We start from the raw sequence: 15777 nt of genomic DNA, 5'->3' as shown, positions 1-15777 counted from the left end.
ATCTACTTTGAAACAAAATGCTTCTAAATGAGTTAGAACTGTTTAGTAAAGTTCTGTTAACTGGCGTTTAGCAATCTAGCAAACACACAGATTTGTTCAATAAAACATTTTATTCACTTTCCAAATGAATAAATAAATAAAGAAAAATGAAGAAAGAAAAATGAAAGGAAAATTCATTTAATGTACAATCAGCAAGACAATTATTATTTTATGTCTAAGCAATTACATTATGATATAACAAGTGCCCATTACTCTAAACTGCAGCGACTCATACTTTCTATTTCTTAAAACTACAGCAAGTTGAAGCAAGAAACAAGAGTGAAGAAGTACTTCACTGAACTTCACATTTACCTAGCCAGGCATGAAATTAATATTTCATGGTTGCCGGTAATAAACAAACACACGACAACAAAAACTCTTAACCAGCTACTGTGACCACATATGTTGTTGTATTAACTATTTATTTAAAGGAAGATAGACTGCATTGTAATTAGGCAGTATGGATAATCAGAGGCTTTGTGTTCACATCTCCTCGTTTGTTGCAAGGGCTGAAAAATGGAAAGATTTTCTCAGTGAAAGACTGACCAGTGAAGGAGTAGATAAGAGCCTTGGTCTCCACGTTGTAGAAGGAGACCAGACCCTCCTCATAATCTACAAACACCCCCACCTTCTGGGGCTTGTCTTTTAGGGAAAGAGGAACAGGACAATATTCATTAGCCACATATTCACCTCCATTTCTTAGCCAAATACACCAAAATCCTTTCTCTGGGCACACTGTTATTTTCCCCTTTCTCTCAATGGATTCTCGAGCCATACCTAAATCCCATTCAGTCTTATCACCGACTTGGACCACAAAGTAAAACCTCCCACAGGAAAAGCCATCCTTTCCCAGGACACAAGCAGACGAGTCAAATCTCTCAGGGTTATTGGGAACATCTCTCCAGGATCCACCATGACTCACTTGTTTCCCATCTTTAGACAGGATGAGTTTAGGATGAGCTGTGTTAGGATCCAAAATCACATCCACTTCAAGAAAAACACAGGTAAAGGGATGAATGCATTAGAAGCAGCCCTTAAGCTTATGTTAATATTAGTCATATTTATCTTACCTGCGTAAAGTTGCTGTATTGTATTTAGACTCAGACCGAACCATGAGACCTTCACTTGCGTATTAATATTTTCTGCTTTCTTCATTGAGCGAGTGCCGAAGTCTGTTTTACCCAGAGTAAAGTAGATTTTGCCCTCTGTCTGAACATTGCTTGTTTTAATATTTGAAATCTCTGTCAGGATGCCCTTCTGTGTTCTCAAAGTATCTATTTTCTCCATAGCTGAAGAACTTTTAGGTAGCAGTGAATGATGGAAGGGAGCAGAATCTGTGTTAGTGCTGCCAAATTCAAATATCCTATTGGTTGAAGGTTGTGATGTTGGGGGATTGAAGTTGATTCCGTGAACAACAGAAGGTTGAGCTGTAAAAGAAAATGTTTAAATATACAGTAATAAATCAAGACTGATGCAAGCCTTATTTAATCACTAGATCAATAACTGAGCAGAAAATATTATTAGACAACTGCAACTTGCACAAATTTTGCTGGCAGACAGAATCTAAACACTGTGCATATAACCTCAGTTCTCGGGTAAATAAAGCAAAGAGATGCTGGTATCCATTGACTTCCATAGTATAAAGAAATAGTACTATTAAAGTCAATGGCTACCAGCAACTGTTTGGTTACCAATTTTCATTAAAAATATCTTTGTTTGTGTTTAACAGAAGAAAGTAATTGATACAGGTTTGAAACAACGTGAGTGTGAGTATATGATGACAGAATATTTGTTTTGAGAGAACTATCCCTTTAAATTATTGTTGTGGATACAATGTTCTAAACAAACTTGCCCCTTTTGCCTAGAAAAGTATTCTTAAGTTCATATAAATTCACTTCTATAATGCTTACTGATATCATGGATTTTTTTCAGTTCCTTGTTGACTTTTTCCTTGAGGCAAGTAAGAGCTTTATCCAGAATGTCTGTGTTGAGTAGATCAGTGTTAATGTTGATGTTTGTCCAGCTCTTGACATCTGGGGGGCTGCACACAGATGAGTAGACCTGGTGCAATGCAGGAGAGCAGAGAAATGCTTCATAAGTGTTGTCAGGAGTGTTGCCCTGTGATGTGAGCAGTAAGAGAGACACTGACCTGTAGGAGGTGCAGGTGATCCTCAGTGTGTGAGAGCTGCTCCAGCTCAGTGTTTCTCCTCTCTAGTTCAGTGATTTCTTGCTCCAGCTCTTTAATCATCTCTTCAGCCTGTGTTTCTGCTGCTGTCTGCTTCTGCTCCATCACCTCCAGCAGCTCAGACTGACATCTCTCAATGAAGTGGATCAAATCAGTAAACAGCTGAACTTTATTTGCTTTATTTCTCTCATTGGTGCTCTAGTTATATTGAGAAGAATAATAGACACTGAATTCAAATCAGATTCCAAACCATTCTTTCCACCACCTCTATACAGTAGATAGTTGTTTTAAAAAATCTGTTGATTTTTCACTAACAACACACCTTGTTGGACTTTGCTAAGTTTTTTATCTCCTTAATCTTATTACATCTGTCCTGGATCATCACCTTTATTTCTGCCTGTGTCTTTTCCAGTTGAATCTGAGGACAGAAACAATATTTTTTTTAAAGTAAATGCATCAAGTGTAAACACGCATAGAACAGTTCTCTTACAATAGGAAAGTAGGAAAGTATTGTTTGCAGTGAGTTTGTTAGATTTCATCAATTCAATTTACTTTACAATACTTTCTTGAAATCATATGTTGGCAATTCAATTTCTAGTTGTTTTTAGATGTTTTTCAAAATTACAGTAAAATGAAAATTTTAAAGGAATAGATCACCCCAACCTTAAAAAAGTTCATCATTTACACCTGCACTTGTGCAGCTGTGTACGTGTGTATCATTTTGTAAAGAAAAAGCCAAAATGTAAATTATTAACTGATGTTTTTACCTGTAGCTTTAATGTGCAGTTTTTGTAGTTTATTTTAGTGCTTTGTGTCAGTAAAAAATATCGGCCTGTAGCTTAAATTGTGATCTGTTTGTCTCACAAGCTATTGAATTGCTTTAGAAAGAATTCTAAAATGTGAGTCATATGGACATATTGACTTTTGTGGAATGAGAAAGAGCTGCTCTTTGTTTCACAGAAGTTGTTAGGAGATAAGTAAATTCATTTTGTGTGAACAGTTCGGTTAAGTATAATTGAATAGACATACTAAAATATCTTCTAATCGCTCATATATTTTGTCTTACCCTCTTGTGTCCACTTTCTTCTTCAATAGGAACAGCGTTGTGAGTCTTATGTTCTGTTTCAGTGCAAAACAGACACAGACAGGTCTGATCGTCTCTGCAGAACATCTCCAGTGGTTTATCATGTTTCTCGCAGATATAATCTCCCAGGTTGTCCACGGGGTCGATCAGTTTGTGCCTTACGAGCCTTGGTGCAGTTTTGTGATTGGTCAGGTGAGTCTCACAGAAAGATGTTACACACTGCAAACAAGACTTTACTGCCCTTAGCTTGTTTTCAGAGCAGACATCACATAAAATTTGAGGAAAGGTTTTTGTTTGGTGTTGGAGTTTCTTTGGCTGTTGATGCACCTTGTAACGGTCAACAACCTTTTGAAATGCTACATTTATTTTCAATTCTGGCTTACTATCAAATCCTTCCTTACAGAGAGGGCAACGATAGAGCTGTCCAGTCTCCCAGCATGCCTCAATACAAACATTGCAGAAGTTGTGTCCACATGAAGTGGTGACTGGGTCAGTGAGCACCTCCAGACATATATGGCACTGGAGCAGCTCACCAGAGAGTGATGAACTGAAGGAAGTCATGACTGTAAGTGGAGAAACAGGGACACCATGAAGCTCTGCGTAGAAGTGATCAAAGGTCGAAATTATATTAGTCTATATTTTATAGCGTGGTGCTGTGACTGTTCTATACAAGATTTATATAGTCTAGTCTTTTTAAGTATCGTTCTTAAGTTAATTGCTTTACTGTACATTGCTTTACATTTTTAGTCTATGAAATCTCACCTGTCTGTTAGTGTTGTCTCTGGCTCAGGAGAAAAATACAGTACAAAGAAGATCAGACCAGGTTTTATTGTGAGGTTAAATAGGTTTCAGTTTCACTTCACTATAAAGTATTGCATAATACTGATGGCACACCTTTTTCTTTTGGCAAGTTTTGTTATTCTAATAATAAGGCTAAGGTTGTCGCTCTTTGAGAATGGTTTGAGACTGGACCAGTAATGTTTTTTTTTTCTTTTATTGTTATAGTTGTCATTTTGTGAACATCATTAGACAATATGACAGGATAACCATGCTTGGTGTTAAACTATGTTTCATTCTAAGTGCATTCAAATAAAAGGACTCCTTAAAGGAAAAAAAAATGTGAAGCTTAAATAAATAAAAAGACTTTTAAACCTTGTTGGCGTTTATGACAGATGCAGGATGTAGGAGGAGTTACTGTACAGTAGTAGCTCTTGACTGTTTAGGCTAAATTGCCCCACCCCAGTTAAGTTTCGTTTCTTTAAAGGTGTGTGCAAATTTCCATTTACTGAAATTGTCCTCTATGTTTACATTCTAATGTGGAATCAATGTTAATCTAGAAACAAAATTTGCAGATATAATGAGATCATGACAAAACAAGACAGGAAAAAATAATTAATTTAAATGCCCATCAGTGCTATGTATTTTGAGGTGTCCTCATGTTCCAGAATTGCAGGACGATAATCATGGCAGAATCATCAGTTACTAGTTTACTATCGGTAAAACCTGAAAAAAATGAATGCTCAATCAATGTTTCATTGTTTTAGAAATAATGGATTCACAATGAGGAATGTTAATATACTCAAATTCAATTGTTTAAATTGGAGCCACACATTCTTAATAAAGTCATAAAGTAGACTATGTAAATTATGAGGATGGTTTTGTTTTATTTGATCATTTTAGGTTTGAATCTTATTCTTAGAAGTATCATGGGAAAGGGTCTCTCATCCCAGTCTCTGGTCTAAACCTTTTCCAATTTCCATACATCTGTACAGTGTTGTACAATGCCAGTTGTTCTTAAATCTTCCTTACTGTTTTGTCAGAGACGTAGACAGCAGCAGGAGTGAACTTCCCAAAACTTGTGAGTCACGGTTGCTTTAACAGGTGCTGACCAAAAGTCTCCTGTCCCTTTAAGAGGAGCTGCAGTCTGTGATTGAAAGGGCAGCGTGTATATGAGTCAGGGGCTTTAGAGCCAGCTGTGTGTGAGTGTGTGCAGGCTGCCAGGAAGTGGGGCAGCAACCACACCAGCTACAGTCCCATCAGACTACTGTCCTATGCGCAGTCTGTGGCAGAGCTTTTCTCTTTTTCTCTCTACCTCTCTTCTTTCTGTTATCTCTTTTCATTTTCTGTTCTTGGAGTGAAAACCAGACTGATTCTTTGGGACTGATTTGGGATCCGGAGACACCCCTAGTGGTCCATCTCTGTCTGGGACCACAGTGCCCTGTATTGCGACTTACAAGTGTTACTAGCTGCGGATTCTGCCATAACCACTGTCCACCCATGCTGCGTGTGTTTATTCTGTGCGCCCAGAATGTGCTGACGCATGATGAGGACATTAGCGATGCCTACTGCACTGTCACTTATGAAGGTAAGGGCCAGACCAGGGTGAACGAGTAAGGAGTTTTTTTATGTAGAATATGCTATAGAGAGTTTGCTAGATTGCCATTTTCTTTTCTGCACAGTCACATTCATTCTCTTCTCTCACTGTCTTTTTGTCAGTCTTCCTACTGTCCACATTCCATCAAGCGGGCTATTATTGGAAAAGCAGTTGCAGTCTCTCTCTCTTGTGTATTTTTATGGGTGTCCTGTTGCACTTGGAATATGTGTGTGTCAAAGTGTGCTACTGATCTGCTCTGCGTTTCTAAGAGATGCTATGTCATCACAGTTTGGTTCAATGTGGGGCTCCTGTTTGCTTTACATTCAAAGCTTTTAGGGGCCCATAATTCATGTGAGATGGATAGGAAGGGCTCCTCTGTGTCAACCAGGTATTCTGTTGTTTTTTTGTTTTTTTTTTGCCTGAGAAACCATGCATAATAATTATTAAATATAATTTATAAAAATATAAGACTGCATCACATGAATAAATTACATATAAATATATTAAAATAGAAAACAATTATTTTAAATTGTAATTACTGTATTCTCTCTTTTCTTGTAGGGACAAAAAAGAAGACCAAAGTCATCAAAAATAATGTCAATCCTGTCTGGAATGAGGTTGGTTAATTGCTTCTTACATCTAACTCACAAATATTAATTAACCACTACTGTTACTATAATGAAATGTATAAACGTTTTGCCAATACATGATTCAGTTTCATCATTCTCTTTTCTTTCTCCCAGGGTTTTGAGTGGGACTTGAAGGGTGTTCCTTTAGATTCTGGAGCAGAGCTTCATGTTGTGGTCAAGGACCATGAAAAAATGGGCAGAAATAGGTAAGGCCTTTTTCTCTATTTTGTAATTCTCATCTCAGTTTCTCTTTCTGTTCATAAGAGTGCATGTGTCCCTCAGAATATTATGCAAAAGCAGCTCCTCTGCCGACATGAAACAATTGCTCAACAATTCAGTTGGGAGAGCTGTAGAATTTATGGAATGCACCATTGTTTAAAACATCCACTTAATTTGCTGTGCGTTCCCATATTCTCATTATGACCAATAGTGGTTCCTATCTTGGAGATTTATCTAATCTCCAAGAAATGATAGAACATATACAGAACACACTAAATGTGCTTTTAGGTAATTTTGTTCACCTATAACAGTAGTAAATGTCAACTTAATTTTAATTTAAAGTTTTTAAATTCAAATAGTTTTTAAAAATCCATTATCACATTAATATTTTTATCACATTAGTATTTATATTAAATTGCTTCAATACAGCATCCCACTCTGACACATTTACATTTTTCGTTTCTAAGCAATAGAAAGTCATACATGCTCGTATAATAAGTGTCTACCTACAAGTTTGGGATTGGTAAGTTTTTTTTTTAAATGTTCTTGCTCATCAAGGCTGCGTTTAATTGATAAATTGATTTATTTAAAATAAATGAATTCTATTTTAATGTAATTTGAATTGTAATTTATTCCTATGTTGGCAAAGCTGAATATTAAGCAGCCGTTACAGTCTTCAGTGTCACATGATCGTTCAGAAATTATTATAATATGCTAATTTGGTGCTCAAGAATTTTTTCTTAATATTATCAATGTTGAAAACAGTTTTGCTGCTTAATATGTTGGTGGAAACCGGTTTCTTTGATTAAAAGAACATTCTGTAGAACAGCATTTATTTGAAATGGAAATCTTTTGTCACATTATAAATGTGTTAACTATCACTTTTGATCCATTTAAAGCATCTTTGTTAATAAAAGTATTGATTTCTTTTTTTTTTTTAAATCTTACTGACGCCAAACTTATGAACAGCAGGTTATGTCCCAGCATGCAATGCTTTTGCTATGGTTTCCAAGCTATTGTTGCCTTTAAAAACTGGAACCAAAAAAATATGTTAAAATGTCTTGTTCTCATTGTGTTTCAAAAACATGTTGTCACATTTAAGCGTAGTGAAGTCTGAATTTCTGTAGTGAACCATTTATTTTACAAAAACTGATGTTTTAATGGACTAAATCATAACATTTGCATCAGTACCAATAATCTTCATGCCAAAACATTGCGTTATCTTCTTATTTATGTTTTGTGTGTTTACTAGTCGAATAAACACACAAATAAATAACAGAGATGAACATAGAGTCAGTAAATGCTATATTAGCTTAACACACTTGAATATTGGGTGAAATATTATCAGTATAATAAAGGAATAAAGTAATGTGAAAGGAGGGAAAGAAAGGAAGGAAGAGGGGAATGCCCACAGGAAGTGAGCAAGGGTGGTTTGCCATGTCTCCTCTTTCCTTTCAAACCTTATCTGAGCCTAAGAATGAAACAGAAGAACAGCAATTTTTAGAAAAGCTTGCCAGACAGTGAAAAATCTGTCATTCAGGGTCAGATGCATAGTCATGTGTCACAATTGTTTAGCTTAGTAACAGCATGTCTGTGTGTATTTTTATTTCTTGGCATTAATCCTCATCTTTAAATAGCATGACAGTTGTTAAATAGCCTTTTGTGTATCTTTACAGGTTTCTGGGGGAGTGTCGGGTCGCTCTTCGAGATGTGCTCAACTCTCCCAACCTGGCTGCTACTTTCACTGTGTCCCTGGTAGACACCAAAAGAAACAGCACAGGGGTGCGTTTGATCTGTTTCTCACTGTTTTCACTGACTTAAACGTCTATCAAATTTACTTTCACACTCACTGTTGGTGGCAACATCCCACCTTCATGTCTACTACAGTCTGTACTTCCCCAGTATCTGTACTGAAAAGAATATTTTCCATCATAAATTCACGTCATCCTTGTCCCACATGTGATTTAAGAAAGACATTTTGAAGAAATACTACAAGGCTATGTCTTACACGACAACAGAGTGCCACTTCCTGGCATTGTGTGTGGGTATGTATGCGTGTAGGTTGACGTTGGGTGATGGAGAGGGAAAGGTGGAGTTGGTTTTCTTAGCTCCTTTGCATCCATCTGCTCTTGAAATAGCTGATTTCTGGAAATAATTTCCGGAAAGTACATTATAAGGTATCACCCTGACGCCGGTCTAATCTCAAAAACAACTCCAGCATGCAACTTTTCTTTCCCACCCTTCCCAAAAAAGCTCTTCACTCTGAACTTTGATGGTAATTTCAAAATAAATCAAGTATCTTTAAAGCAATTTCACATTTAATTTAGCAATGTTACACAAATACAAAACTCTACAAAGGGGGAAAAAGGGTAAAAAAACAGGTATACTTGCAACAGAAAGAAAAAGCCTGATTAGGTGCTTAACATCTTCAGAGTTAAGTAAGGTAAAAATACAAAATACAGATCAAATATACAGTAAACGGTATTATTTTGAAATATAATTTAATTATTACTGTAATGCCATCAGTCTTCAGTGTCACATGATCCTTCAGAAATCATTCTAATATGCTGATTTGCTGCTCAAGAAACATTTCTCTTTATTATCAATTTTGAAATCAACTGTGCAACTGTGAGTTTTTTTCTGGAAGTAGATTTTTGTTGCATATTTTTACATTGTTGTTGCATCATTTCAGATCTTCTATCTGTGTTCTCTCTTTCAGGCCACAGTAACCCTGCAGGTTTCTTACATCCCTCCTCCAGGCATGGCTCCCATCTTCCAGCCTCCTCCACAGCCAGAAGCCCAGCACACGCCAGTGGAGCTGGACACAGTTACAGGTCAGTCTGCTAACATTGAATATAGCTTCCCTTCATACACACATGTACTGTAAGTTCCTTGTTAAAGGATGCTTACATTTGATTACAATCAGGGCTGCATCAGTGTGACATGACAGTTGTTTTTAACTTGTGTATATGTAGTTTTCTCATTGGACACTATGGGCGAGGAGGACACTGAGAGCATGCTGATGATGGAGGTGGTGGAGGAGCCCGAACCTGTGCCAGGGCCCCTGGGTCAGGACACCGGGGCTCCTACAGCACCACCCAAAAAGGCCCCACCGAACTTTAACCATGGCCTTAAGAAAAAGAAACGCCACAGCAACAAAAATCCCCTGTCTGACAAACCCCAGGACCTCCAGGTATGTATGTGTGTGAATTAATCCACAATTTGCTTTGTCGTATATATGCCACCTTATTTCCTCACTCTTTTTTTTTTTTGTGTATTTCTGTAATTGTGCTACAACAAAAATGGCTTGAAAAATTGTAATAAGCAAATTAATAGTGGTTTCTTATTGATCCGTACAGAATGGACTCCCTAATTATATTTATCTGTATTAAATGTCAAACCCTGTCCACTCAATTTAAATGTACTATCATTTTCATTCTATGCTTCTGCTTTAAAAATAGTGCCACCTTGTGGTAATACAAAGTAGGTGTAGTAAGCCAAAAATTTATTTTGGCTTTAAACTCGTTTATTTGCTCTAGGCAAGACAATGTGTTCTATGTGTTAATAAAACAAACATCTGAGCATTGTTTTCTAGAATAGATCCAAGAATAGCAAAAAGCATATTTAAGCCATTGGTTCTCATCTGAGCTGAAAGATTCGTTGAGAAAAATACTAAATTAACAAACAAAACAATCTAGAGTTAAACGGAAAAAATAAATACCTTTAGAAGGAAGGAGAAAATGCTTCCTCTATCTTTTATTATTGATGTTAAAGGCTGTGCATCTATTTAGACTCTTGGTATAAATTAATTTGTCATTTGGTAGAGGCTTGCCGAATTAGGCAGATACCAACATGGAGATGACATGACCTTGATAATTTATATTAAGTATGATAATAATAAGAACAATAATAGTAATGTTTATATAGATGGACAATGGATGTTAAGTATATCCAAAGAAAAGTTTAAAAAGTGCTTTAATTTCCTGTTTGATAATGTCATTGTCAGTGATTACATTTTTAGAAGCATTAATTCAGAGTATGTTAATATTAGGTACGGCTGCGCATCATTGAGGGAAGGCAGCTCCCTGGTGTCAACATTAAACCAGTTGTCAAGGTCACAGTTGGAGGACAGACAAAGAGAACGTGCATCAAGAAGGGCAATAATCCATTTTTTGATGAGGTAACAATTTTTTTCTCCACTGTTTTGTTACTGGGGGAATACAAATGATGTAAACGAATTCAGATAATGCTCAGTAAATGTAATTCTTTACTTTCAGACTTTCTTTCTAAACTTCTATGAGAAACCTTCAGATCTTTTTGATGAGCCTATATTTTTAACCGTGAGTTATGCTACTGTCCTAATAAATGTAGTTGATGCCGTTGTTTTCATTTAACACAAACCTTCAGTTATCATCTCTATTTCCGTTCCAAGGTATTTGACTCCAAGTCTCTACGGAAAGACTCTGTCATTGGAGAATTCAAGGTAGATTTGCTCTTATTTCTTATTTTTCTTCCCTCTTAATCATCCTTCTCCTCTTTGGTGGCTTCTTCTGGAGTTCCAGGATTTCTTTATGTTTATTTTCTTTACTGGTTACAGGCATGTTTTTTCCCCTCTGATCTCTCATTTTCAAGGCACATGTGTCTGTTATTTCAGATTTTGCTAATAATAGTGCTAATTTAGTTTCATTGTTTTGTCTTTCAGCTGGATGTTGGCATGGTGTATAGTGAACACCGTAAGTACCACATAGTCATAATGTGATATTAATTGCTCTTTTCAAAAACACCATTTGATCGTGTCTCAGAACAAACAAACCTCTGGACCTGGACACTGTTTTGAATCTTCAGTATGACTGAAATTCAATTAAGCTCGTTGCCTTTAAAATTGAAGCTGTATTTATAATTAGCATTCTTTTTTTCTATTCCACTGAACAGGACATGCTATTCTCAGGAAATGGTTGTTGCTGGCAGACCCTGATGATCTTTCTGCTGGGGCCAGAGGTTATTTAAAGGTCAGCATGTTTGTGCTGGCTGCAGGTGATGAACCTCCGGTAAGTGAGATAGAGATCGAGCGTGATTCAGCATGTTAACGAATCGAACCTTATTGTATAGATTTCTCTCATTCTTTTGAAAACACCAATGCTGTGTGTCAGATGGATAAGAAAGAGGGTCTAGAAGAAAAGGAGGATATAGAGGGGAACCTGTTGAGACCAGCTGGTCTCACCTTGACAGGAGCCACGTTTACTCTCAGAGTGTACAGGGCAGAAGACCTGCCTCAGAGTGAGTATCAAACACGTCTGTGTGTAGACGTGTGATTTCTGTTTCATCTGTTAATCTGCTTTTCTCCTCGGACAGTGGATGATGCTCTTATGGATGGTGTCAAACAGTTCCTTGGTTTCGAAACTAATCGAAAGAACCTGGTGGATCCATTCGTGGAGGTCAACTTTGCAGGAAAAACGGTACTTCTGATTTCGTAATTAGTTTAATCATGAGGTATTCATAAGTTCCTAAAAAGGTACTGATATTATATTTTTATATCTCTAGATCAGTAGTAAGATTCTGGAGAAAAATGCCAACCCTCAGTGGAACCAGATCCTCACTCTGCCTATTAGGGTAAAGGACATGCACTCACCTCACAAAGCTACATAACAAGTCCTTCATTAGGTCTATTAACAGTCTGTTTTTCACTCCAGTTCCCATCCATGTGTGAAAAGATGAGGATACGCATTTTAGATTGGTCAGTTCAAATTCTAAACTAGCCATCATATGTTAATATGGATTGTTTAATTTGTGACAAAAATGTGTTATCTTATATGCCTTCCTATTGTGATTCTTTCAGGGATCGAGCCAGCCACAATGATGTCATTGGCACTACACACTTATGTATTTCCAAAATCTCAGCCCCTGGAGGAGAAATTGAAGGTAGGCTGTGCTTTGTGGCATGCAAATTGTTGGTTTACTTCTGTTGTTACATGGTAGTATCAAATCTAAGGGGCTCCTTAGGTCATTGTCCTGCTTTACAGCTTTTTTACTCTCTATACCAGTGGTTCTCAACCTTTTTGACTCCAAGGTCACCCACTGTTCACAACAATTAATTTCAGGATTCTAGAAGTTTTAAGAGACAAATGTTCTTTGGTGTTCCCACTTTTTTAACCAATGATTTTTAATGATATTTCCAGTCAATTTACTGGATAAGGATAAAGGATACAGATTTTTAAAAATAGTTTTTACTCACAGTTTCTACCTGACAAAATAATTTAGAGCATGGCATAACTAGAAAAATGCATATTCATTGTAAAAAAAATGTCCATAAGAGTTTTAAGATTTAATTCATTTTCATGATTTTTTGAAATCACACTTTTAACATTAGCCTACTTCATCCAGGTTTTTTTTAAGGCAGTGTAAACCCTGGTTCTTGAAAGAGGAAAGAAAAACACTGTTGATGAAGGGGTACATTTTAGTGGTTTTATTTTATGCTTATTTTAAATCTTGACATCTCTTTGGAAGTTTGTTGAGGCCCTCTAATGAGCCCCAGCCTCCTGGTTGAGAACCACTGCTCTACCATTTAAAGAAGATATGCTGAAGTTCATTATTTCTGCACAACTAAAAACATTAAACATAACTGCTGAACAATGGTAGATATTATCGATTCTCAGAGCAAAAGCTAATTAAAATCAGTCCTTCCCAAAATTCATATCATTGGCTAAAGCCACAACTTGACACCTCGATTCACTCAAGCATTGTGCCACAATGATTGCCATTTGTATTCATTTGTGTTTTTATTCATTTGTAGTCTCTGTCTATTTAGTTAGTATAGGTAAAAGTAACTTTGGTATCAGAAATTATTTTCTTGGTATCAGAAAAAATATTCTTTCAGTTTACAATGTTGAAAGACGTTGCATTAGTTCAATAATGTGCAGGTTCCAGTGTGACACTAATCCTTGTTTGCTTGCTGATTTGATGTCTTGATTTTGCATATTAGTAATACACTGGCTGTGAATTGAAACTAGAGAATGAAATTAACACTGCTTTTTGGGGAATGTTATGTAAAATTGGCTTGTGTGTCCTAATCTGAATTAGAGGCAAGGATGACAAAGTACTTTTTTTTTTTTTTACTTTAGCATTCATGCTATTGCCAAGGAGGCATGACAGTTCAGGTTTTTTATGTGGCTTGGTTGACAGAATTGTAGTGTTGCATTGCATTGGTTTCAGTAAATTAGCAGTTGGTTGTTGGTTTCACCATCTTTTGTGAGTGAGTTTGAGTTGGTGTGCAAATCTTACTCTATGCCTGGTGCAGACGTGATTAATGCATGAGTCAGGTAACAGGTTGTATAGCATCAGCTATTTTTCACTTATCCTATCCTTATTGTGTGTCAACATTTTTATTTCTCTATGCACTCAGATGAGTTTCCTCCCAGGACCTTCCACGTCACCAGTATGTGTGTCTCTCTGATCTCAAATCTGTGTGCTATCCTTCCTGTAGATCACACCTATGTCAGGTTTAGCCTTATGTTGGGCTGTAGTACTTGCTGTCTATCCTTTTATTCGGCTGGCCTTTAGAGAAGTTGTCTTCTATGACTAAATGGAAATATATTTGCCACTGAATTTATCTCAAGAAGCAATATGGTCATACATTTAAATGTACATACATTTTACTGCTCCTAAAGGTGGAGGTGACCACTGTGTGTCTAATTCTTGCTGTTCTCCATTTTATGTCAATTAGTGGACGACAATATAGGCTTTCTTCCGACATTTGGCCCCTGCTACGTCAACATGTATGGGAGCCCCCGAGAATTCACGGCCTTCTCAGACCCACATGAGGTACTAAACTTTGGAAAGGTGAGATTTACTTTCTCTATATATACATGTATGTATGTGTGTGTGTGTATGTTTTTGCATAAGCAAATCATTTTTACTAATATTTTTATGATTCTAAATATCAAAATGGTTTCACTAGATTACTTTTTTTATATTAAACCTTTGTATTATGTATGTTTATTTATATATAATTAATATTCATATTTAATTTGAAATTATGTCTGGAATATATAATTCCTCAAATCTAGCTTGGAATAACTTGGAAAGTGGCATAGCATACCCCATGCTCCTTCATATGAAGACTGAATACAAACTTATTACATATAACATATAAACATATTTAAACATATTATTTGTCACGGTGCGTGTGGAGAGATGAAGCGAGGACTCAAGTGCAGGATGAATGGTTCTTTCTTTTAATAATAAAATGAAACAAAAACAAACTAAAACAACCCAGAGGGGGAAAAACAGACAGGCGGGCTCGGAACTGCACTACATGCAGACATAACACACAAAATGAAAACCGCGACGGATCAGCACAGGATTACAGACACCAGGAGAATAAATAGGAAACCAAATGAGGAGGCTAGCGAGGGAGACACAGGTGGAGCAACTTAAACAATAATGAGGTAACAAGATGGGCGGGGCAAGACAATAGACAGGAGAGAGCACATGGCAACAAACAAACACAACACAAGCCATGTGCTCACAGAACACAGTGTCATCTGGTGGCCATCCTGGGCACACCCGCTGAAGACTGTGACAATTATTAAAATTACGTTTGATTATTGCCTTAACGATGCTTAATATTTTGAACAATTTTAGAAATGAAGTTGCTATGTGTTTGATTTTTTTTTTTGATGTAGGGAGAGGGTGTGGCCTATCGTGGACGTTTGCTGCTGGAGGTCATTACAAAGCTGTCTGATCAGGTGGAGCAAAAGACTGACGACATACACCCTGATGATCTGCTGGTGGTAGAGGTGAGATCACAGTTACTCTGGCTGGGTTTGGCACCAGACATGGGATTATGTGACACAGGATGGATCATTCAATAGAAGTGAAGGGCCTCTGTTTTATTGTGTCATACAGAAATTCATGCGGAAGAGGAAGTTCTCCCTGGCCGCGATGACCTCAAATGTGTGGAGGTAAGCCTCGATGTCGTCGTTCTCGGTCAACCGGACGAGGTATGGGTGCGCTTTGACCGGCGCTTCCGGGAGGGGCAGGCGCCCCGCCACGCTGGCCTGCAGCTGTTCCACGACCCGGTCAGTATATTCCTGCCGGGCTGCCAGTCGCTCGGTAAACTGCTGCTGGCGGGCCGAGAGCTCCGTTAGGCGGCGGATGACCTCTTCCATATGTCCGGGGGAAGAGAGCGGTTTCTCCTAGAAGAAGCACAGAGATCGTTATAGCAACCTGGCGGTACCAGTCTGTGTCC

The 15777-nt window shown here is 37.3% G+C and overlaps 2 protein-coding genes across 2 annotated transcripts in view; one reads left to right on the top strand and one right to left on the bottom strand.

Moving 5' to 3' along the window:
- Window positions 1-248: 248 nt before the first annotated feature.
- Window positions 249-4124, bottom strand: LOC107677967 (E3 ubiquitin-protein ligase TRIM39-like). Its single transcript, XM_016473049.1, has 7 exons — window positions 4071-4124; window positions 3291-3871; window positions 2547-2642; window positions 2189-2422; window positions 1950-2100; window positions 1110-1466; window positions 249-1026 (listed from the first exon to the last, which is right to left on the bottom strand). The coding sequence occupies exons 2-7, from the start codon at window positions 3867-3869 to the stop codon at window positions 491-493; spliced, it is 1953 nt and encodes a 650-aa protein (XP_016328535.1). The 5' UTR covers window positions 3870-3871; window positions 4071-4124; the 3' UTR covers window positions 249-490.
- A 1177-nt stretch (window positions 4125-5301) lies between these two features.
- The window catches only part of LOC107678161 (dysferlin-like), a gene marked incomplete at its 3' end in the record, with an annotated part of 32091 nt that continues 21615 nt past the window's right edge, over window positions 5302-15777 (top strand). The window contains exons 1-20 of the mRNA XM_016473344.1: window positions 5302-5673; window positions 6244-6299; window positions 6426-6517; window positions 8207-8312; window positions 9250-9364; window positions 9506-9723; window positions 10582-10710; window positions 10808-10870; window positions 10963-11013; window positions 11233-11263; window positions 11463-11578; window positions 11681-11807; window positions 11883-11986; window positions 12072-12140; window positions 12221-12264; window positions 12367-12449; window positions 13930-13962; window positions 14251-14366; window positions 15212-15325; window positions 15435-15464. Of these exons, the coding sequence (XP_016328830.1) occupies window positions 5586-5673; window positions 6244-6299; window positions 6426-6517; window positions 8207-8312; window positions 9250-9364; window positions 9506-9723; window positions 10582-10710; window positions 10808-10870; window positions 10963-11013; window positions 11233-11263; window positions 11463-11578; window positions 11681-11807; window positions 11883-11986; window positions 12072-12140; window positions 12221-12264; window positions 12367-12449; window positions 13930-13962; window positions 14251-14366; window positions 15212-15325; window positions 15435-15464 (1785 nt within the window). The remainder of the gene's footprint in view (window positions 5674-6243; window positions 6300-6425; window positions 6518-8206; window positions 8313-9249; window positions 9365-9505; window positions 9724-10581; window positions 10711-10807; window positions 10871-10962; window positions 11014-11232; window positions 11264-11462; window positions 11579-11680; window positions 11808-11882; window positions 11987-12071; window positions 12141-12220; window positions 12265-12366; window positions 12450-13929; window positions 13963-14250; window positions 14367-15211; window positions 15326-15434; window positions 15465-15777) is intronic.

This window comes from Sinocyclocheilus anshuiensis, unplaced genomic scaffold, assembly GCF_001515605.1.
Source record: "Sinocyclocheilus anshuiensis isolate Anshui unplaced genomic scaffold, SAMN03320099.WGS_v1.1 scaffold1673, whole genome shotgun sequence".
In the NCBI taxonomy this organism is placed as follows: domain Eukaryota; kingdom Metazoa; phylum Chordata; class Actinopteri; order Cypriniformes; family Cyprinidae; genus Sinocyclocheilus; species Sinocyclocheilus anshuiensis.
The sequence above is the reverse complement of the archived record's forward strand: the minus strand, read 5'-3'. Positions and strand labels throughout refer to the sequence as shown.

What these genes read in the sequence shown, in the direction of transcription:
- LOC107677967 (XM_016473049.1), bottom strand. Translation starts at nt 3,869, where the DNA reads ATGACTTCCTTCAGTTCATCACTCTCTGGTGAGCTGCTCCAGTGCCAT. An exon ending in ATCACCTGCACCTCCTACAG is followed by an intron (nt 2,101 to 2,188) that starts GTCAGTGTCTCT and finishes GCATTGCACCAG; the next exon opens with GTCTACTCATCTGTGTGCAG. An exon ending in GAAAAAAATCCATGATATCA is followed by an intron (nt 1,467 to 1,949) that starts GTAAGCATTATA and finishes TTTCTTTTACAG; the next exon opens with CTCAACCTTCTGTTGTTCAC.